Here is a 21,661-nt window from a genome sequence, read left to right as displayed (position 1 = left end):
GATCTTCTGATTCCTAGCCCAGCTCCTTTCCTCTTGTATCATAGGAGAAAATGGCATGTGAAAAGCCTTTGTAAACTGTGTTGAGGATATACAAATGTGGGAGAATTTTATTATGATTGCTACTGGCTCTGACTCGTGGTTGAGAGAAGAGGAAATTCAGAGATCACAATTGTGCTATCGTCTTGCAGTTGTAGAATCCTTTTTGATTTTTTAAAGTGCTGTCACAGCTCATCACTTTTTAACTTCTCGAGAACCCCGTGTGAAATGTAGGTCAATTACCATATCACTTCTCAGCCTCCTAGGGCTAAGATCAAGTGTATTATCCTTTGTACCCTGCTTGAATTCTATAATGTGTACATAATAGGTGCCCAGAAAATATTTGTTTAATGAATAAATCCTTGCTTAGGAATTGGGTGATTTGTCTAATGCTAACCAGTGAATTAAAGGCAGTGCTGAGACTAAAATCCAGCTGAGAGATTCTACTTTCAGCCCTTGGGTTCTTTTCCCTGTGCCCCATTGACCTCCTCAGGAAGGACATCTGATGGACCTGTTCATTCCCAGCATAGGGGTGAAGAGCTAGGGTATTTTCATGGTAGGCAAGTTGGGAATTTTGTCTGTCCTACAGACTTAGATGGAGCTAAGCCTTCTCCTCCCATGGAAGCTCAGAGCTTATGCATGGACTGAGGAGACCCTAGCAACAGCTCAGAAGTCTAGCCTCTGTTTTCTGGGCCATGGCTAAGAGACTATGCTTTCTTTCTCTGGCTTTCTGCCACCTCCTTTCCAGCCACTCTCAGCTGTCAGATCCCCCAGGAAAAGCTGCAGGGGTAATAATTTATCTGCAGCGAGTGATGGAACAGGGGCCATCTGGCAGTGATAAGGACACTAGATTCTTTAATTCTTACCATCAGCAAATGGTCGTGCTTGAGTGGTAATTCCAAGATATCCCTGGCTCAGTCATCAGCTCTGAGCCTCCCCCCTACGCCTGCCCCCACCCCAATTGCCTCACCCTGCTGACATCTGGAAGGCATAGACCAGACCAAATAAATATTTAGCTTCTTAATAAAGCTGCTTACTCTGGGCTCTCTCTGGACTTTGCTCCTGAGGTCTTATGGGGATTGGAGGGTCTTGAAACCTGTCACTTTGGTGCATGAGAATTGTGGGGGAATTGAATTTGGTATATCTTTAGGGAGTGCATTGGTCCATGAAGTCTTCCCCTGCACCCTGAATGGGGAAGGGGGATGTGTCCAGCTGGGAATGCCCGGACAGAAGCCTCTAAACTGGGCTTCCAGTCTTTCCTTCCCTCCTCCCCCACTCATTCAGTAGCATGAACTCCTGGGTGTCTGTCTCTCCCTCCTCCAAAAAGTGACAGAACAGGCCTGTAATGTTATAGGCAGCTTCCTCTCCTCAGATTATTATTTCCTCTGGCCTCTCTTGAGGGGCACCTGCTTCCCAAGGTCATTGTGAAATCTTCTTTGTTAGGGATTCTGGGAGATGACTGACAAAAAGCCAGAGTGGAAATAGTTGAAGGGGATGTAGAGATCTGGGAAAGTGAGTCTGTTGCTTCAAGGTATTTTTAGCAACTATTTATAGGGTACCTACTCAGTGTCCAGCATGCCCTCTTTCTACTCACCTAACAAGTATGGACAGATTACTCATCTTACCTCTGTTGGTGTCCCTCCCTCTTTTGGGAGAGCCCTTGGAATACCTTTGGGAGTTCTAGTCTCTGTTGCCTAAAGTCCCTTTGGGAATTCTGGTCTCTGTTGCCTGAGGTCCCTTTGGGAATTCTGTTCTCTGTTGCCTAAAGTCCCTTTGGGAATTCTAGAATCTGTTCTCTAGGATCCCTTTGGTAATTCTGGTCTCTGTTGCCTAAGATCCCTTTGGGAATTCTGGTCTCTGTTGCCTAAGATCCCTTTGGGAATTCTATTCTCGGTTCCCTAAGGTTCCTTTCTACAGGATGAACTTTCTGGATGCTCTCCTGCTGCTTTTTCTGTGATAAGGATAACATTACAAGATTGTTGTGAGGATCAAATGAGATAACATATGAAAAACACTTTGCAAACCTTCTATAAATGTTCTATAAATGCCAGTGATTATTATAGAATTGGAGGAAGAGATGGTAGAGTTTCTCTCCTATGGGAAATCCTATTGAGGAGGCAAGACATTAATATTCATGCAACAACTGGAAAATAGTATGTAACGAAAAACTAAAGATGAGTAGTACAGACTTTATGTATGGCAGGTCTGGAGAAATGGTATGGGCTAAATAAAATAATCAAAGAAAGCTTTATGGAGGAAGACTTGAGTTGAGCCCCGAAGGATGTCTAATATTTGAATAGGCAGAAGGAAGGGCATTTTGGGTGAAGGAATATAATTAATGGAGGCATCAATGTAGGAGAAAGAGCGAGATGTGTGTGTGTGTGTGTGTGTGGGTGTGTGTGTGTGTGTGTGTGAACATTGAGGGGCTCAAGTATGGCTGTAGGTAGGGTTCATACTTGGGAGTCATGAGAAAGATAAGGGTAGGATCATAGAATCAGGGGTCTAGAGTTAGAATGGACTTTAGAGGTCATTTATTTGGTACAGCCCCTCCATTTTATGGAGGGAGAAACCAAGGCCAGAGAGGTTAAGTGATATGTACAAGGTCACACAGGTAGCATGTGACAGAAATGGGGTTTGAACTCAGGTACTCTGAATCCAGAGTCAAGTGATCTTTCTATTATAGAAGGGTAGGCTGGAGTCAGATTGGGTTAAGGCCTTGAATGTTAGACTCAGGACTTCAGATTTGATGAAAAGGGGACAGGGGGGTCTTGGAAGAGCTTCACTTTCTTTTATTCTCAGCTATCATGACTTAGTTCAGGGGTGGGGAAACTGCTGCCTCGAGGCCACATGTGGTCTTCTAGGTCCTTGGGTGCGGCCTTTTGACTGAGTCCAAATTTTATACAAGTCCTTTTATGAGGGGATTTGTTCTGTGAAGTTTGGATTCAGTCAAAGGGCCACACTTGAGGACCTAGAGGGCCATGTGTGGCCTCAAGGTCATAGGTTCCCCACTCCAGAGTTAGTCCCTTCTCACTCCCCATTCAATTTCAGTTACCTTCAAGCATCTTGCCTTTGATGCGTCCATGAGAAGCTTCAGATTTGTAGAAAGAGAGAGGGAAGAGATTTCTTGAGTTTGTTTGCCTCAGTCCCTCTCCCTGCCTTCCATGTTGCAGGTCCTAAAGTGGGTGGAGGAAGCCATCCAGGCCTCTAAGGTTCACCTACTCTCCACGGATCATGAGAATGAAGGAGAACACACCTGGAAGGTCCCAATTGATCGTAGTCTGAAAGAGGTCACCATCTCCCTGAGTGGTCCTGGCCCAGAGATTGAAGTGAGAGACCCATTGGGTATGGAACTGCCACTGTTAAACTTGCCTTTCCATCCTAGAGTGGGAAATGGTAAATGTGGGGCTGGGTGGAGGCAGAAGAATATGAAATGGAGGCCTGGAAACTCTGCTAGATGTGGTAGAGAAGTCCTTGGACCATGGCTCTCAAATGGATGACTCTCTTTGGAGAAAGGAGGGAAGGGGACCAGAAGCCAGTCTGGGCCAGAGGACCAGGGGTCATGGCCTGTCTTTTCCATTGACTACCTGTATGACCTTGGGTAAGGCACTTCACTTAATCCAATCCAGTAATCTAATAAGCCTTCATTAAGTGCCTACTACACCCCCTCTTGCCTTTAGTGTCCTCATCTATAAAATGAGGGTGTTGGGACTGGCTACCTGACCTCTGAGGGCCTTTCCAGTTATAAATTATATTATCCAATAACTATTTAAGAAACATTAAGACCCAAGTATGGAAGAGTTAGACAAGGTGCTTGTTCAAAAAGATAATACAGGGCTAGGATTGGAGTTCCTAAAGAGTCTTACTTGGGTGGTTCAAGGCGGGGACTAGAATGTGAGTTCATTGGAGGAAGATAGTTATAGAAAAATTGGGTTTTCAGGCAATAAGGACCCTTCAGTGGTGAAGAGGGAACTATGGTGAAAGGTCTAAGACTGCAAGAATCCTGTTCCACTCTATCAGGGAGTGTCCTGATGTATTCAAGAAAAGGATCATAGCTCTGGATTTGGAGGACTTTTGAGACCCTCTGAGGGGAGACTATCTTGTCCAACACCCTCATTTGACAGTTGAGGAAAATGAGACTCAAAGAGGTTTAGAGATTTGTCCAAGGTCACAAAAGTAGCAAGTATCAGAAGAGGGATTTGAATTTAGGGACCTCTGATTCCAGATACTCTTTCTGTGGCACCCATGAGTTTTCTCGATTTTTTTTTTTGCTTAGGGAGGATTCTTCAGAAGGAAGAAGGATTGAACATGCTGCTTAACATCCCAGACTCTGCCAAGGTGGTAGCTTTTAAGCCTGAGCATCCTGGCCTTTGGTCCATCAAGGTAGGGTAGAGGGAACATTTAAGGTGGGAGGAGAAACTGGGGCAAGGAATTGGAGATGTGTAGGGGAGGTTGTGGAGACTTGGAGGAGAAAATTTGAGGGTGATTGGTGAGGAGAGAGGTAAGGTAGAAGTTTGGGAGTGAGGGGAAACTCCAAAGGCCCAACTCCATTTCCCTCAAACCTTTTCTAGGTCTGGGACAGTGGGTGGATATGGATAATGGGTCTAGGATAAGTATACAGAACTGAGTGGGCTGAGGGTCTAGATTGATGTGGGTGATCAGAAGAGTGGGGGTGGAGGTTCTGTGGTTGACATTCCCTGGGACATGGGGATGGGGGCTCTGATAGGTCTATAGCAGTGGCCGCCACTCAGTGAGGATCACAGGAGTCAGCAACATCAATTTCCGAACTGGCTTCACCACCCAGCCCTCCCTGGACCTCAACCATACCATTGAGTGGCCCTTGCAAGGTATAGTGGTTTTGACATCAGATGTTGACCTTGGGGAGAAAGAGGGGAGAGAGTTTGCCTTTAGAGTTTTCCCTTCTCACCTGAGTCAGCTGTGGACCTTCCCCTTTCCATCCCCCTCATCAGTAAGCCCTCTGTCTTACGTTCTTTTCTTTCTGCCATAGTTTGCTAAAGAAATCTGGACTAAGGAGTTTTGGGTTATTCCTCTCAGGTAGTATCTTCTATTTTCACAAGACCCTTGTGAAACATAAAGGGATAATTTATTTGTTTGGGAATTTCAGGAACCAGAGCAGGAAGATGAGGGAGAGATCTGGGGTTGGGCCATGCCAAACTTAACATCATTCCCTTCACTGCCCACAAGACTATAACCCATTCCCATGGATCTTCCTCTTTCCTCTGCAGGGGTTCCCATATCGTTGGTCATCAACTCCACAGGTCTGCTGGCCCCAGGGCACCTAGACTCAGTCGAGCTTTCCCACAGTTCTGGCCAGTCCCTGCTGACCCTGCTGACTCAGCCCTTATCCAATACCTCCTCTCACCAACTGTGGGTGGGACCTCCCTTTCAAGTGCCCAAGGAACACTTTTATCTCAAGGTGAAGGGTGAGGATCATGAAGGCAATCCCCTCCAGCGCATCTCTAATGTGGCCTACAGTGGCGTGGCTCCAGGTAAGCAGTCACCCCTTCCATCAGCCCTGGACATTTGAGGTCCATTTCTTCCAGCTCTCTCTTCCCCACGTTGTTCTCTTCCCTCCTTGAACTTCTAAAGTACTTAGAGTCATTAAAAAATTTAAAATAAGAAATAAGTGCTTAGAGTCTACATGGTATAATGCTGTAGTGAATGATGATGATGATGAACCAATCAATCATCAAATGGTCATTAAACACTTACTAGGTACTAGTGTTAGGTGGCATAATGGATAGAGTACCAGGCCTGGAGTCAGGAAGACTCAAGTTCAAATTTGACCTTAGGAACTAGCTGTGTGACCCTGGACAAGTCACTTAAGCCTGTTTGCCTCAGTTTCCTCATCTGTATAATGAGCTGGAGAAGGAAATGGCAAATTGTTCCAGTATCTTTGCCAAGAAAACCCCAAATGGAGTCACAAAGAGTCAGACATGACTGAACAAAAAATGAGGAAACTGAGTCAAACAAGATTAAGTGACTTGCTCAGAATCACACAACTAGTAAGTGGCTGAAGCCAGATTTGAACTCAGAAAGATGAATCTTCTGGACTCCAAGCCTGGCACTCTATCCACTATGTTAACTAGCTTCCTGTTGATTGGATTTAACTGGTCCTAACATGGGGGTGGGGGGAGGAGAGGCCCACAGCACAGCTGGAGATGCTCGGGAAGCTGACTTGGAGACGGAGATATAATTTAAATTTCAACAGCTCCATAGGTCTGGGAACTTACAACTGGGTGCGAAGATTCCCCCTTCGTCTCTAATAGCTCCTAGTGATGACAAGTCAGCATTGTCAAAGTCCAGGTGGTGTGACTGGATTGGGGAAAATCCGGATTCCAGACCCCCTCCAGCCTATCCCTTTTGTCTCCCCATTTGCTCATGGGTCCCAGAAAGAGAATGTGAGCTTTCTCTGCACAGCTGTGAGGCTGAGTTTCTGGGAAGGAATTTCTGCAGGGGGAATAGGAGTCTTTTTTTTTCTTCTTGACCAACATGATTGTTGGAGTTCAAAACTGACTTTTGATCTCTGTCTTTGTTTATGCATTAGATAGGAAGAGGAGGGGGGAAATGTGGTTTGGGGTTTTTGTATGTATGTGTTATTTTTCTATCTGTCTGGGAAACATGGACCTTGGGAAGGAAAGTTAGATGTACATCTTGGAGCAGGATGCTATGTCTGGAGATAAGATGGTGGTGATGCTGTGAACTGAGATCCCAAGGCGCTGGCACTTTGAGGTCTTCAGAGAAACGGGGGAAAGGGAAGGCTCCAGAGCTAGCCAGGTCCTGGCAAAACTGCTAGTGAGGGGAGTGGGGGTGGGCTGTGGGATGCTCACAAAGATGCTGGGTAGTGGTCCAGGCCTCTCATCCTCTGGGATGTGGCTGTGAGCCCATATGACTGTATCATAAGCTCACCCCACCCTGTTTTCTGTCTCACCCGAAGTGTATCTCTATGGGATTGGCTTTGGGAGGGGGGGTGCAGAGATTTGTTTCTCCATTGAGCCAGGGAGGAATGGGGCATATAGAGAAGATGAATAACTGTCTGAGGTCCCACAATGAGGGAGTGACAGAACCAGGGATGAGCCTGGGGTTTGCATTATCATATTGGAAAGGACTTTGGAAAGTGGTGGAATAAAAAACCAAACCAAAACAGAACATTGAGCCTAAATTCAGGAGATACAGGCTGTATTTAGAATCACAAAATTCAAGAATTGTAAGGGAACGCAGTGGCTGTCTAGTCCTTCCTGTCCATGAAAGGAATCCCCATTTGAACATACCCAACAAGCAGACAAGCCATCTTGACCCTGGCACAGTCACTATATGACTTTGGTCTCAAGCCATTTCCCTGTGCTAGGTCTCAGTTTCCTCATTTGTAAAAACAATGCTTTCTACAGTTCCTTTCAACTCTCAGAGCCAGGTCTAACTTAGATCATCCTATGATTTTGCAAATAAGAATGATGAGATGCAGAAGAAAGTCGCTTAAGGCCATACATTTGACTATGGCAGAGACAAGACAGGAACTCAAGTCTCCAGACTCCCAGGCTAGGATGTCTATTTTTTTTAAACCATAACACCATTCTTCCTTTCTGCTTCTCTCTGGATAATGAGGGTAATGGGTCTCCTTGGGGCTGGGGCTAGCTGAGATGAATTTGAGGGCCAGCCTTTAGTCTCCTAGGCTACGTTCTCTTGGAGGCAGCTTGGTGGTACAATGGATAGAACGCTGGGCCTGGAGTTAGGAAGAACTGAATATCAAATCTAGCCTCAAATACTTATTAGCTCAGGGACCCTGTGCAAACCACTTAACCTTTGTTTGCCTTGTAAAACAGGGATAATAATATACTTACTTTTCAGGTTGTGAGGATCAGATGATATAATATTTGTAAAAAGAACTTAGCATTATGCCTAATACATAGTAGGTGCTATGTAAATGTCTATTCCCTTGCCCTCCCTTAGGTTCTCCATTGGTGACCATGCCCAGCAAGATCCATGGATATCTCTGGCAGCCACTGCTCATCTCATGCTCCATCCACAGCTCACTCCCTTTTCGGCTCCAGCTGAGACTAAATGGAGTGAAGCTAGGCGAGGAGAGGCATTTCCAGTGAGTATGAGTTGGGAGTTTGGCTGCTAGTTCTGTTCTCTGCAGCCCAGTGGCAGAGGATCCCAGTGTTTTGCCTGGGCAGTGGTAGGAAGACACACTAACCCTCCATCAGGTTGTCTTCTCAGAAAGGACACAGCCAGAAAGGCAAAATGGCCCCTAATTAGTGGCATCTGAATATCCTTCTTCAAACATTTCTCCTAGTTAGATAATAACTCTCTCCTAGGTTGAACTAAAATTAGTTGGGGTCCTCTTGAGATTGAGGCTAGGATGAGGGCAATGGTAGAATATGTGTTTATGGAGTGGTGTTGGTGAGTCTGAATCAGAGTAGGTAATCAATCAACAGGCATTTATTAAGCTCCTACTCTGTGCTAGGTACTGTTCTAGGTGCTGGGGAGACAGAGACAATAATGAAACAAGTCCCTACCTTCTCACAGTGGGTATTCTGTGTGTTTGATTTGTAGGGAGTCGGGAAACAGCAGCTGGGAGATCCCTCGAGCCTCCAAATCAGAGGAAGGCACGTACGAGTGCACAGCTGTGAGCCGAGCAGGGACAGGAAGGGCAAAAACCCAGGTCGTGGTCACAGGTTTGTACTTTCTCAACATTCTTCCCTCTGGCTCATGCAGGTGCTGTCTCAGAAGCAGCTCCTCACTAGTAAGTTCCGTGGCCAGGTTTTGCATCTTTCCCAGGCTTAGAAGGAATTTGTTGAATCAGATTTGAGAATTGGAGGAAACCTTAGAGATAATTTAATCCGACCCTCTTACTTTATGAATGAGGAAAGAGTAGAATGGGCTTTCCCAAGGATCCAAAGGTACATAGCCAAAGTGGGAATCCATGTCTCTTAATTTCCAAATCCAGTGCTCTTTTCACTGTATTTTTAATCAGCCTATATAAACAATAAACAAGCTGCAGAGTTGACAAGAATGAGAATCAATAGAATGCTTATCCCTTAATATAAAATCATTAGGGGGTGGCTAGGTGGTGCAGTGAATAGAGCACTGGCCCTGGAGTCAGAAGGACCTGAGTTCAAATCTGACCTCAGACACTTAGCACAAAAACTAGCCATGTGACCTTGGGCAAGTCACTTAACCCCAATTGCCCTCCAAAAAGCAAAAAAAGAAAAAAAAGATAATCATTAGGAAGTTATTGTTAATGTATGAGAGAATTTCAGCAGACTGGCTAGAAGCCAGATGGCAAAGTGTCGAGATGTGATTGGGTGCTGGAGGAAGATGAGGCAGACAAGTAGACAACTCTTCCTGGGAATTAGGTGGTGGAAAGGAGAGACAGAGGACAGTAGCTTGAAGAGATGACAGGGTCTGATGAAAACATCTTTTTTTTTTTAAGATGAGGAAGACCTGAAGCATCCTTTTAGACACAGTGGTAAGGACCTAGTAGGTAGAGAGGGTCTGATGATAAAAAGAATGTTCCATGGAACAGGCTCCTGGAGGAGATAGGACTTTGCTTGGTCAGTCTTCTAGTGTTTAGGTTGCTTCCAATGTTTTGCTGCTATGAATAGCATTGTTATGAACACTTCTGAACAGACTACATTTTCTTTTTGGTTATTTCCTGAAGGTGTATTTCCAAATGTTAAATTATTAGCTCAAAAAGTTCTACGAGGTGGTTTTTTAAGTCTCTTGTTATATATTGGCTTTAATTCAGAATAGTAATGTCATGTAGCATTTGATGAAATCATCAGTGTTCCATAGGATATAACTATCCCTGATGTTTGGAAATGATCCTGGTAAGTGGATTGAATCATTGAATCTTTGGGTCACAAGGGACTTTAGAAGACTTTTAGTCTAATCTTCTACCCCATTAAGAAGTTCTCACTACATCATTGCTGACAGGTGTTCATTCTCTGTGTATAACTATTACTAACAATAATAATTAAGAACATCTCATGTTTCTCCAATACTTTAAGGCTTATAAAGCACCTTCTCCACAACAGCCCTGTGAGGTGTTATTATTACCCCCGTTTCACATGTGAGGAAAGTGAGGCCCAGAGAAATAAAGTGCCTGGTCCATAGTCAGATAGTCAATCAATCAATAAATACTTCTTAAGCACCTACTATGTGTCAGGCCACGTGCCAAGTTCTGGGGATACAAAAAGAGGCAAAAAGACAGTCCCTGCCCTCAAGGAGGTTACAATCTAATGGGGAAGACAACATAGAAACAAATATATACAAAGCAAGTTATATACAGGATGAATAGAAAATAATTAAAAGAGGGAAAGCATTGGAATTAAGAGGACTGGAATATGAATTCATGTGTCCTGATTCTGTATCATTTTGGAGTTTGTAATGTAGCATTGAGGAAATGAGGAGTGGGTCCATGTAGACAGGCAGACATAGAAACAGACAGACAGATAGATAGAGCATTAGGTGTTTACTATGTAACAGGCACTGTGCTTAGTTCTTGGGATGCAATTACAAACAAGCAAGACAGTCCTTGAGCACAAGGAGTTTATATCCTTATGGAGAAAAACAACAAATAAAGGAAAGTCTGTTTGTAAAAGGGGAGTATATTAGAAACATCATGTGGAATTGGCAGGGAAGTTGCTTAGAGGCCTAGTTCCAAGCAAAGTAAAGACTAATTCACTTCTCAGAGAGCTCAGAGAGTTCTAGGAATAGAGAGTCCAAGGTCCTAATAGGGTGGCCGGAGTCCAGACATCAGGGTGTGGAGATGGCTAGGAAGTAGCATATGTGTGTGTGTGTATATATATATATATATATATATACACACACAGGGACCTTCAGTGCTTTGCAATGCAAACCCTCTGTGCAGACATCCATCATCTCCTCAGGTCTAGCCTGACTTTGTGTTCTCCCACAGATCCCCCACCCCAGTTGGCTCCTCCACAGAATGTCACTGTGTCTCCAGGAGAGACAGCCCTCTTGTCATGCCATGTTCTGGACAAGGCTCCCTACAACTTGACCTGGATCCGTGATTGGAGGGCCCTACCAGCCTCGCCAGGACGGGTGGTACAGTTGGCTAACCTGTCCTTGGAGATCAGTGGCATCATTCCTAGTGATGGTGGGAGGTACCAGTGCCTGGCCAGCAATGACAATGGGATAGCAAGGGCATCTGTTTGGCTCTTTGTTAGAGGTAAGCCTCCCTGTCTCCTCTATCACCCCCAATTAAAAACTTACCTTAAGAGGTCATCTGCTCCATGCCCTTGCCTCCAAACAAATAATTCTTTTTTTTTTTTAAGCAATTGGGGTTAAGTAACTTGCTCAAGGTTACATGGCCAGGTGTTTCTGGGTGGGTGCTAAGTGTCTGAGCCCGGATTCGATCCCAGGTCATCCCGACTCTGGAGCCAGTGTTCTTACTTGCTGTGCTACCTGGCTGCCCCCAAACAAATCTTGACCCTATTTGGGGGAACCTCCAAGGAAATTCCAAAACACTTGTACCAAAGTCCAATAGCCCTGAGTGTTGGGAAATTCACCCTAAAATCTAACTTGAGTTGCTCTTGCGTCAGGTGAAGCAAAGAGTGGCATTCATTCTAGGTCAGTGTAGTATTGCCTTCTTCCTACCATTGTCCTTCAACCCCATGTGGTCTGTTATAAAGCACCCAGGGACATGGTTCGAAATTTCAAAGTCAGGAACAGGATCCAGGGATGGGTCTTTGGATGACACGATTTGAGTCATTGGTAGGAAGTCTTTTAGTTTAGAATGGTAATGCCAGTAATCCTCATTCATGTTGGGACAGCTTCCCAATGCACGGGTAGTATCTAGCTTGACTTTAGGGGACCTAAGGGTCAGAATACCCTGATCATTATGGAGGGTGATAACTTGCCTGGAGGATACCAAGAATTAAACCTGCCAGGCTGTCACTGAGGTGAGCACACCCAGTAGGAATCAAACCTAGAGTGGCTGCTCCCTGCACCCTGGCTCAGTTATAGCAGGGAGTGCTGGCCTCCTACATACCACCACTGTTGTTATCCACGGGAACGCTTTGGTTGGCCTCTATCATTTTTTCAGCCTCCTTTCTCTGCCTCTTGGCCAAAGTGAGGGCTCTCTGGGGCTCTGGGGTGGAGGATGCCCTGGCCTCTGGCTCAGTCCCTGTTTTGACCTTCTTCTATTGCTGCAGAGCCTCCCCAGATAAGCATCAACACAGAATCCCGGCACTTTTCCCAGGGTGTTGAGGTGAGAATCAGCTGCACTGCTTCTGGGTACCCTCCACCCCATGTCTCCTGGAGACACAAGGCCAAGACAATAGTGAAGGATGGAAGGTAAGGAACAGTGGGGTTCTGGAGGCATGGCTGGGCCTGTTCAAGGGCATGGGAGTCATCATGGGGCAGTGAATTTGAAGGCAGGATCTGGGTTCAGATTCCTATTCTGCCCTTTGCCACCTGTGTATCCTTGGGTAAGTCCCTTAATCTCCCTAGGATTTAGTTTTCATTTTTATAAAGTGAAGGGGTGGGATAGATGGTCTCTATGGTTCCTTTTGGCTTTAAGTCTCTCTTTCCACCTCCATGCCTTTGCATGGGTTCTGCTCCCATGCCTGTATGACTTTGGGGCTGGGAGATGGAAGGTCCACTCTTTTCTTCTGATTCTGTGCTTAACTAGCTGTATGACCTTGAGCAAGCAAGGTGAACTCTTTGCACCTCAGATTTCTCATGTATTACATAGGAGTAATAATACCCTGTCCACCTCACAGAAGTATATGGAACAAATTAGATAATAGGTACAAGAATACTTCGGAAAATGAAAGTACCATTCAAATGTAATATAGCATTGTATTACGTTGATACAACATAGCATACCCATACACAGTTTTTTTTTTTTTTTGGAGGGCAGTTGGGGTTAAGTAACTTGCCCAAGGTCACATGGTTAGGTTTTTGTTTGTGTGTATGTTAAGTGTCTGAGGCTGGATCTGAACTCAGGTCCTCCTGACTCCAAGGCCTGCGCTCTACTCACTGTGCCACCTAGCCGCCCCCCATACACAGTTTTAATAGCTTTAAAACTACACAAAAATTTTGGAACATCCTTCATATGTATGTATATGTGTGTGCATGTATATAATAATACACATATATGCTTGTGTACATATCTGTATTGTGCATGTATGTATGCATGTCTATATAAAGTGCACAAACACTTACATGGCACATACACACTACACACACGTTTATACAGACATGTATGCATACCTGTGTGTTTGTATGTTTGTATATGTGTATACATGTATGTATAACCATATATCTATAACTCTCTCTATCCTTATATATAAACTATCACCACCATTATTAACTAAATAGAAGGCTCTTGGGCTAAGCAGGGGAACTGAGGAATGTAGTATGGTAGAAAGAGCACTAAATTTGTAGTAAGAGGGTCTGGGTTTGAATCTTGCCTCTGCTACTGCATACTGGTTATATGACTTTGGAAAAGTCATTTCTTCTCTTTGGGACTCAGTTTACCTGTTTGAAAAATAAAATAATTAGACTAGATTATCTTTTAGATGTCTTCCAGTTCTAAATCCTATGGTCTTCCTGGATTACCTTCAAATATTCTCTGTGCAGGGAGAGTCTAGACACGGGGGTGCTGAAGGGTCTCACAGGGGACTTAACCAAATCATCCTGGTGTGGCAAGATAGAGCGGGGCAAATGCTATAATCTTGAGGGTTCTGGGACTGAATAAACCATCTGGAATCTTATGGCAAACTTTTTGGGGTGTCTTGGGCTTCTGTGAAGAAGGAGCAGCAGAGATTAGCAAGGATAGGCCTGGTGAGCACATCCTCCTATTCCGTATCTTATCTGCCTGTTTGACTCAAGCATCTCCCTCCTCTCCCTCACCTGGCTGCCCCCATCCTCTGCCTTTTTCTATCTTGGTTTCAGGTTCTCTGTGGATGACCAGGGTACTCTGATCATTCAGAGTGTGGCCCCAGAGGATGCTGGGAATTATAGCTGCCAGGCTACCAACGAGGTTGGCACGGATGAGCAGACAGTCACACTCTTTTACACAGGTATCAGTCTCAGCACTTGTCTTCTATGTCATGGGGGTGGGGTGATAAAAGCGTGAAGTTTTTTCCAGTTGGAGTGAATTTAGCTTCAACATCACAGCAGCTCTTATATCTTTTCCTAGGTGGTTCTTCCTTAGTTGAGTTGAAAAGACTAAGATTTTAAGGGATAAGGACATCAGTTCTTTTGGGTCCTTCCCCTATTTCTTTGGTCTAACTCGTGTCTCTATCATGCCTCTTTCCTTTTGAGGAGAGCTGGGCATCAGAATCCTTCTCTCTCCCCAGAACCCCCATCTGTTTCTGCCCTGAGACGTGTGGTGCGGGCCCCAGTTGGGGAGGAGGCAGTGCTGGAGTGCAAGGCATCTGGGGTCCCTCCACCCCGAGTCATCTGGTACAGAGGTAGGTAGTAGGAAGGACACACCTTCTGACAATGGGAACCCTTCTTGGTCTGAAGTTGGGGAGTGGGAAGGGGGGAAGGAGGCTGTAGATAAGTCTAGGAAGATAGCCCCAGGGAGATTTGGGGAGAAACTCCTCTTTACTTCCAAAAGAGTTTCCTATCCAGAAGAAGTTGAAAGAAATGAGAAGGTTGAGAAGACATGGGGACATGAGCTATCTTCTAGCATCTGAAGTCCTAGTCTTGTGCTGCTTGGCTTCAGGGCAGAGCCAAGAGGAGGGATTAGAAGCAGCAGAAGTGGCCTTTGGCTGCCTCACAATTAGGGCCCACTGGCTCCAAGTGGGATGGGCTGCCTGAAGAAGTGGCAGCTTCCTCCTCCCCGGAGAACCTCAAAAAGGCAGTTGGATGACCATTTGTTAGAGCTGTTATGGGAGGGATCTTCCTGGACAGGTACAGGTTGACCTAGAGGGGCCTTAATGCCTCTGATGTTCTGTGTGAGGGGTCTCTGGAGAGGCAGCCAAGCCCAATTCTCTCTCTCCTCATGATTGCCAATTTCAATTGAGAGACAGAGAAAAGAAATGAGTAAGGTTACTAGCTAAGTTACCCTGGAGGTCCCTCCCATGTTCACAGATTCTGAGAGACTGGAGGTGTTTCTGATCTTTGGGTGAGCCCTAGAGCTCCTTGGGGGTCTTGGACTGGACCCTAGGACCTATCCCAGAAGAAAGCTACTCTTCTGGCTTGGTCTTAACATTGAAACAGTATGTGTACGGTGAGGGTTCAGAGAGGGGGATGCAGGAAGAGCGTAAATAGAGAGTAGAGCCCTGGGCTCCTCTCCTCCCAACATTTTCTGCAGATTTTTTCTGTTTACAGGAGACAGATTTGATTTCCCTCAAGATTATGTACAGGGAAGCTTAGGATGAGAGAAAGAGAGTCACTCAGCACGTGCACTATTGTCAAATGGAAGGCAGTGGACCCAGCTAGATATCTTGACCCTGATCAATACCCCCAACATGATTCCCACCAGACCATGTGCTCTAACCTAGCACCTTCTCTCATTCTTCTCTACACCGGAGCTCAGGAGGCCTAGAAATGATCCTGGCTCCAGAGGTAGCCCACACTGGAATTCTGAGGATCCAAGAAGTCCAGGAGAGGGATGCAGGCAACTATATGTGCAAAGCAGTGAATGAGCTGGGGGCAGCATCAGCTGACATCAAGCTGGAGGTTGGATGTGAGTGTCTGCCATGTTGTCCCTTTTTTCCTTCCCTCTTTTTCCTCTCCACCCCTCCCCTCAACCAACCCCCATCCCCACTCCCTAGCTCTTTTCATTACAGATGACCTAAGCAAGTAGAACAAAGCATTACTTAGCACCTTATCAAGCCCGGCATTTGCATTGAGAGAGCGTTGGAGACCCAGCCCCATGCTGAGCCAACTGCACCAGCCTTATAGGACAGATTAAGAGGAATGTTAAGTCAAGATGTTCAGGGGCCTATTGGCTGCTTTCATCATCAAAGACATAAGAGCCAGGACATGGACTTAACTGGAATGAGCAGGTCACTGAAGGGCAGGGGACATCAGTGGTTAGACCAAGTGGGTTAATGGCAGTCATTATTTCTGCTGGGATGATTTATTCAGCATCTGTATAATCATGAGCTGTGATCTCACCTTGCATGGTGAGAATACCTCCCACTCCTGCCTTGTGGATGAGCATCATTGAAATATTTGAGTAATGGGGCGGCTAGGTGGTGCAGTGAATAGAGCATTGGCCCTGGAGTCAGGAGAACCTGAGTTCAAATCCGACCTCAGACACTTAACACAAAACCTAGCCATGTGACTTTGGGCAAGTCACTTAACCCCAATAGCCCTCCAAAAAGCAAATATATATATTTGAGTAAGATTGAATCATGTAATTTTAGGGCTAGAATGGACCTCAGGATATAATAGATTAGAACATAGACTCTATCTAGTCAGCACTGAGCTAGAACCTAGAGACCATCTAATCCAAATGGGGAAACAGAGTGAGAAAGGGGGAGTAAAGTGTGTGGTGCTGCCTTCAGTAGGTGTTTAATTGAGTATTCTAGGCTCTGGGAGATGCAGAAGGAAAAGAAGTGCTTCCTACCCTTTAGAACCTTATGGTCTGGTTGGGGAGATATGAGTCACATCAAACAAACAGAGAACAATGCAAGGCCAGTATAATCAAGTATTCCATCTGGTGATTCAGACCATAAGTGTTCTGAAGCACTGAGAAGACAGGATCAATGGGGGTTGGAGCAGTCGGGCAGGCTCCTACACAGAGGCAGTGTGGTATGGTGGAAAACACACCAGACTTGGCTTGAGAAAACTTGAGTTCAGATTCTGCCTCAGACACTTACTAGGTGTGCGAACCTGGGAAAATCACTTAGCCTCTGTTTATCTTGGTTCCATCATTTGTAGTATGAGGATAAGAAAAGCATCTACCTCCTAGCATTGTTGTGAGGATTAAATGACATAACACGTGAAATACTTTGCAAGCTGGAAAGCCCTTAATTAATGTTAACAATCATCAGTATTATTAAGATGGAGGATCTGAATTGGAGCCTTTCTCTCTCTCTCTCTCTTTTCTTCTCTTTGTTCCCCTACTTCTCCCCATCTCTATTCCCCCTTCCTCCCTCTCTCTTTCTCTCTCCTCTCTCTTTCTCCCTGTTTCTCCACCTCTCCACTATCTGTATTCTCCCCCTTATATAAATATACACACATACACATTTAATCATGTAATATATCATGAAATACGTATGTATATGTCTCTGTCTTTGTATTTCTTTGTCTCTCTCACCCCGAGCTCTCTCTATCTCTTCTATACACCTCTATAGAATAGTGTTTACTCCTTTCTTACCCATCACAGTCTACTTTTCATTATATGGTTATTTGTGTACTTATCCTTCCTAATAGATAAAAAGTCCCTTAAATAAAATAGGAACTCTATATTAGTCATTGCTGCATCCTTCAGGGGAATCAGAAAGACCTTTGTTTAAATCCTGCCTCAGACACTTACTAGCTGTGTGACCTTGGGTGAGGCACTTAACCTCTGTCTGTCTCAGTTTTTTTATTTGCCAAATGAGGATAATGCCTGGCAGTGTCTGCCTCACAAGGTGGTTGTGATACCCAAATGAAATAGTTTGTTTAAAGTGCTTTGTAAACTTTGAAGTTCTATATAAATGTCGCCAATAATAAGAATTATTATTATACCACACTGCTCCTCCAGTAAACAATGAATGAATGAGGAATGGGATGATAATGCTGGCATCAAGCCAGGGATCTTTGATGCAAGTAATATGGAGCTCCAGCTAGGAGTGTGCTGGTAAATGTTTAATAGCCAGTTCTCCAGAAAAAAAATGTATTCATGACATGCTTTTAAGTTTAATTTTCATTATTAACATTTTCTCCATCACTTTCTCTAAACAATCAATAAAACAATCAAGCTCTGATTTGTAGCATTTGCCTATTTCTGAGCTGTAAATGTTCACACTGAAAATTTAATAATTAGCTCTCTGGAGTAGGTTCAAGATCGCTCCAGTGTCCCACTGCACCAGCTCTGGTTCCTCTAGGTACCTGCAAGTCAGAAGGTCATGGTATTGAGACCTAGAAGGATTTTAGAGATTACTTAACCCAATTTTTTTTTAAGCAATGGGGAAATTTAGGTCTAGAGAGGGGATGTGACTTATTCAAGGTCTTTTATATAATAAGTAGCCAGGCCAAGATTTAAATAAATCAAGTCTTCTGACTCCAAATCCCAATAGCAATTGCTAGCACTTTAAAGTTCACAATGTGTTTTTTTTTTAATTTGATCAACCCTGGGAAGTAGGTGCTATTCACAGTTTCACAGCTTGGGAGGCCAAAGCTGAGAGTGAGTCACTCCAGGTCACATACCTAGTAAGTGTCTGAGGCAGGATTTGAACTCAGCTTTCTCTCTGAGTTAAGCTGTCTATTGACTCATCACTAGCTGCCTCTATACTCTTTCTACTATGGCATGTGGTCCTTGTGCCCCAGGCCATCATAATAAAAGTATCTCACAAATAGCATTTTAGAGCTTACATAGCACTCAGGGATGTTACAGATGAAGCCTAGTGACTCTGGAGTCAGAAAACCTGGGTTCAAATCCTGCTTGTGACGTTTACTACCTCAATCAGTCAATTAACAAACATTTATGTCTGACTGTAGGCAAGTCACCTAACCTTGCTCAGCCTCTGTTTCCTATGGTATAAAGAGAAGAGAGTTCACTAGAGGGCTTCTGAGGTTCTTCAAGCTCCAGTGTATGATCCTCAGGACGCTGAGTCTCAGAGAGGTGTTAGTGACCTGCCTTGTGGAGGTCTTATGCAGCGTGGAAGGAGTGGGCAGAACTTCTTGGGCCTGCAATGTGAGGTTTCTGAGGTCAGGGAGGGAGAAACAGGTGCTCCATGGTTCTGGGGCCAGTGGGAAAATGGAGAATGCTCTCTGATGGGAAAGGGGAGCTTATTTACTCCTGGAGGTGGCCCAACCCTTTCTGGAGAAAAATGGGGGCAGGCACCTGCTCCCCTTTGGCACAGTGGGTCCTGGCAGGAAGGGTGTGAAATCAGGTTTCCTGGCCATACAGTGGCAGCTGAAGACTGCCTGCTCCTGCCAGCTTGGCAGGGACCCCAGGGCAGGGAATGTAGTGGGCCTGTGTTCCATTTCCTGATGCTAAGTTAAGGAATTCCACCCCTGGTAAACGTCTGAAGTGAGCCAGGAGGTGCAGGCCTCACTTTTCCAGGAGGGTCTGAGAACATCCTGCTGCTTTTTTGCCATCATGCCTTAAAAGACAGGTTTGGTGGATAAACTGTCCCAATCATACAAAGCCTATCCTACTTCCTTATTTCCTTTATTCCAAGGACTGTCCTATAGCCAGGTCCTCAAATGTCCAAACTTACTAAAAAGTAGCAGGGGGATAGAGGGAAACCTCCATATCTGGAGGGGTATGGTGAACTTGGGGGCAGCAGGAGGGATGTCAGACTTCCGGAACACTGGATTGAAAGTGAGGATGTCTGAGCTGGCATCCTGACTTTAATACTTACTTTGTATATGACCGTGGGCAAGTGATTTCACAGCTTTGGGCCTCAGTTTCCTCATCTATAAAATTAAGGGATTATACCATATTATCTCTAAGATGTCTTTCTGCTTTGAATCTTAGGATTCTTGCAATGGATGTGGCCCATGGAGATATTGTCATAGGCCAATTTATTATCATAAGCAACTGTGTGGTGCAGTAGATAGAAAACTGGGCCTGGTTTTAGGAAGTTCGTTATTTTTGTTGTTAAATCTTTTTTCAGTTGTGTTTGACTCTTTATGACCCCATTTAGGGTTTTCTTGGCAAAGATACTGGAGTGGTTTTGCCATTTCCTTCTCCAGCTCATTTTACAGATAAGGAAACTGAGGCAAACAGGGTTAAGTGACTTGCCCAGGGTCACACAGCTATGAAGTATCAAAGGCTGGATTTGAACTCAGGTCTTCCTGACTCGAGTGCTGACCTTGGGGTGAGGAAGACCTAGGTTCAAATCCTTCCTAATAGCTGTAAGTCACTTAACCTATCAGCCTCAGGTTCCATATCTGTAAAATGGTGATGATAGTGGTACCTACCTCATAGGCTTTTGTGAAGATTAAATGAGATAATATATACTAATTAGTTCATGACCCTCTAGTAACATGTAGATATTAGCTGTTATTATTAAAAATGGAGGCGAAGAGAGATGAAATGATTGGAGGTAGGAGATAAGTCAGGGCTAGAACCTAGGTCTCCGCTTTGTGTCCAGTGGTTTAATCCTGATGCCATGTGGTCTCTGATGAGAGCCCAAGCAGAGGAGGGGTAGGATGTCTTTGCTTTTGTGTTTCTTGGCAGAGGGATCACAGGTGGTGGTTTACTTAGAAAACCCTCAGGAGGATGGAGAGGAGGAAAGGGCGGCTGCTGCAGTTTCCTCATTCTGTTAATTGCATCCTCAGCCTTAGGCTGATGAGCACCAATTAATCAGTGTGTTCATTTGCATGTGGGAAGAACTGACCTTCTAGCCAGACCTAGTCCCCAGGAGGAGGAAAACCATTTGAACAATACGCCAATCAGGGGAAGTCTAGGCTTCTCCCCTCCCCTTTCCCACACAGTCTGAGAAGCCCTTCTCCAGAGAGAGAATGCTACAAGGTGGTTGAATGGTGTCTGGCTCCCTGAGGCCCAGGCTACCAAGGTATTAGGAGGGCCACAGACCTGGAAAGGTATCCTAGGGTCAAGTTGGTCAAGGATCCCACAGACCATATTATATAGAACAGAGCTGGTATGCCAACTCGTCCTCTGATTACACATCCAGCTGCTGCTGAGTTCTGACGGGCCTGGAGGATTAACCACATGCTATCTAGTGGATTGACTGGGCCTTCTGTGGGAGAATTGGAGGTGCCTGAATCTGGGCCCTCAGATAGGATAACAAGAGGGCAAAATCTGTTCATTTCCTGTGCTGGTAACGGGGCAAAAGACTTGGTGCAAAACACTATTGTAATTAGATGGTAGTTGTCAACTGGTTGTTCCAAGGAAATGTTTTATCACTTTGTGTCTAGGTGCTTGGTAGATAGCCGATCTGGAATCTCTACCCCCTTGTGAACTAACTTTAGGGGTAAGAAGATGCTGGTATAATAGTTGGGAGAACACATGTTGAAGGTGGAGCTGTTGGTAGGAGACAGTATAAGTAATCTGAGGCAGAGAGGGAAGCTGTGGGAACTGCAGCCCTGGAAGGGGGCAGGATTGCCCTCTGTTTGTCTCACCTTCCTCAGTGTGAGTAAAGACCCTCTCAGGGTTATAGTGGTAGGGGGCAGAGACTTTGTATATGATCTCCTTAAACCCCACGATTCTTGCTAGTCCTTTTAGTTAGAACCATCCATTCTAACATGAATGTAATTGATCATAACTTCTGTTTATATAGCACTCTCGGGTTTACAAAGCATTTCCCCCCACAACTTTGTAAGGTGGCCAGTATAAATATTATCACCGTTTTTATATGAGGAAACTGAGGCCCAGAAGCATGTCTGGTCAATCACATAGCTGACAAATGACGGAGCAGAATTTCAACCCAGGCCTTCCTAACACTTCAGCAAGCCTTGCCAAGCTGCTTCTTAACCTCTACTACTTAGCCTTTGTTTT

The 21,661-nt window shown here is 44.9% G+C and overlaps 1 protein-coding gene across 1 annotated transcript in view; it reads left to right on the top strand.

Annotated features, from left to right (window-relative positions):
- Positions 1-21,661, top strand: part of HMCN2 (hemicentin 2) — a 186,074-nt gene that overhangs the window by 27,318 nt on the left and 137,095 nt on the right. Inside the window, 11 exon segments of the mRNA XM_069069359.1 lie at positions 3,207-3,378; positions 4,310-4,416; positions 4,760-4,880; positions 5,280-5,543; positions 8,002-8,146; positions 8,608-8,729; positions 10,976-11,248; positions 12,234-12,375; positions 13,981-14,108; positions 14,388-14,501; positions 15,575-15,724. Of these exon segments, the coding sequence (XP_068925460.1) occupies positions 3,207-3,378; positions 4,310-4,416; positions 4,760-4,880; positions 5,280-5,543; positions 8,002-8,146; positions 8,608-8,729; positions 10,976-11,248; positions 12,234-12,375; positions 13,981-14,108; positions 14,388-14,501; positions 15,575-15,724 (1,738 nt within the window).

The sequence above is a fragment of the Petaurus breviceps genome, unplaced genomic scaffold (genome assembly GCF_028583685.1).
Source record: "Petaurus breviceps papuanus isolate PSGF00001 unplaced genomic scaffold, PetGlider_PUasm1.0 90779, whole genome shotgun sequence".
Classification (NCBI taxonomy): domain Eukaryota; kingdom Metazoa; phylum Chordata; class Mammalia; order Diprotodontia; family Petauridae; genus Petaurus; species Petaurus breviceps.
Note: the sequence above shows the minus strand (reverse complement) of the source record. Positions and strands in the feature narration are given on the sequence as shown.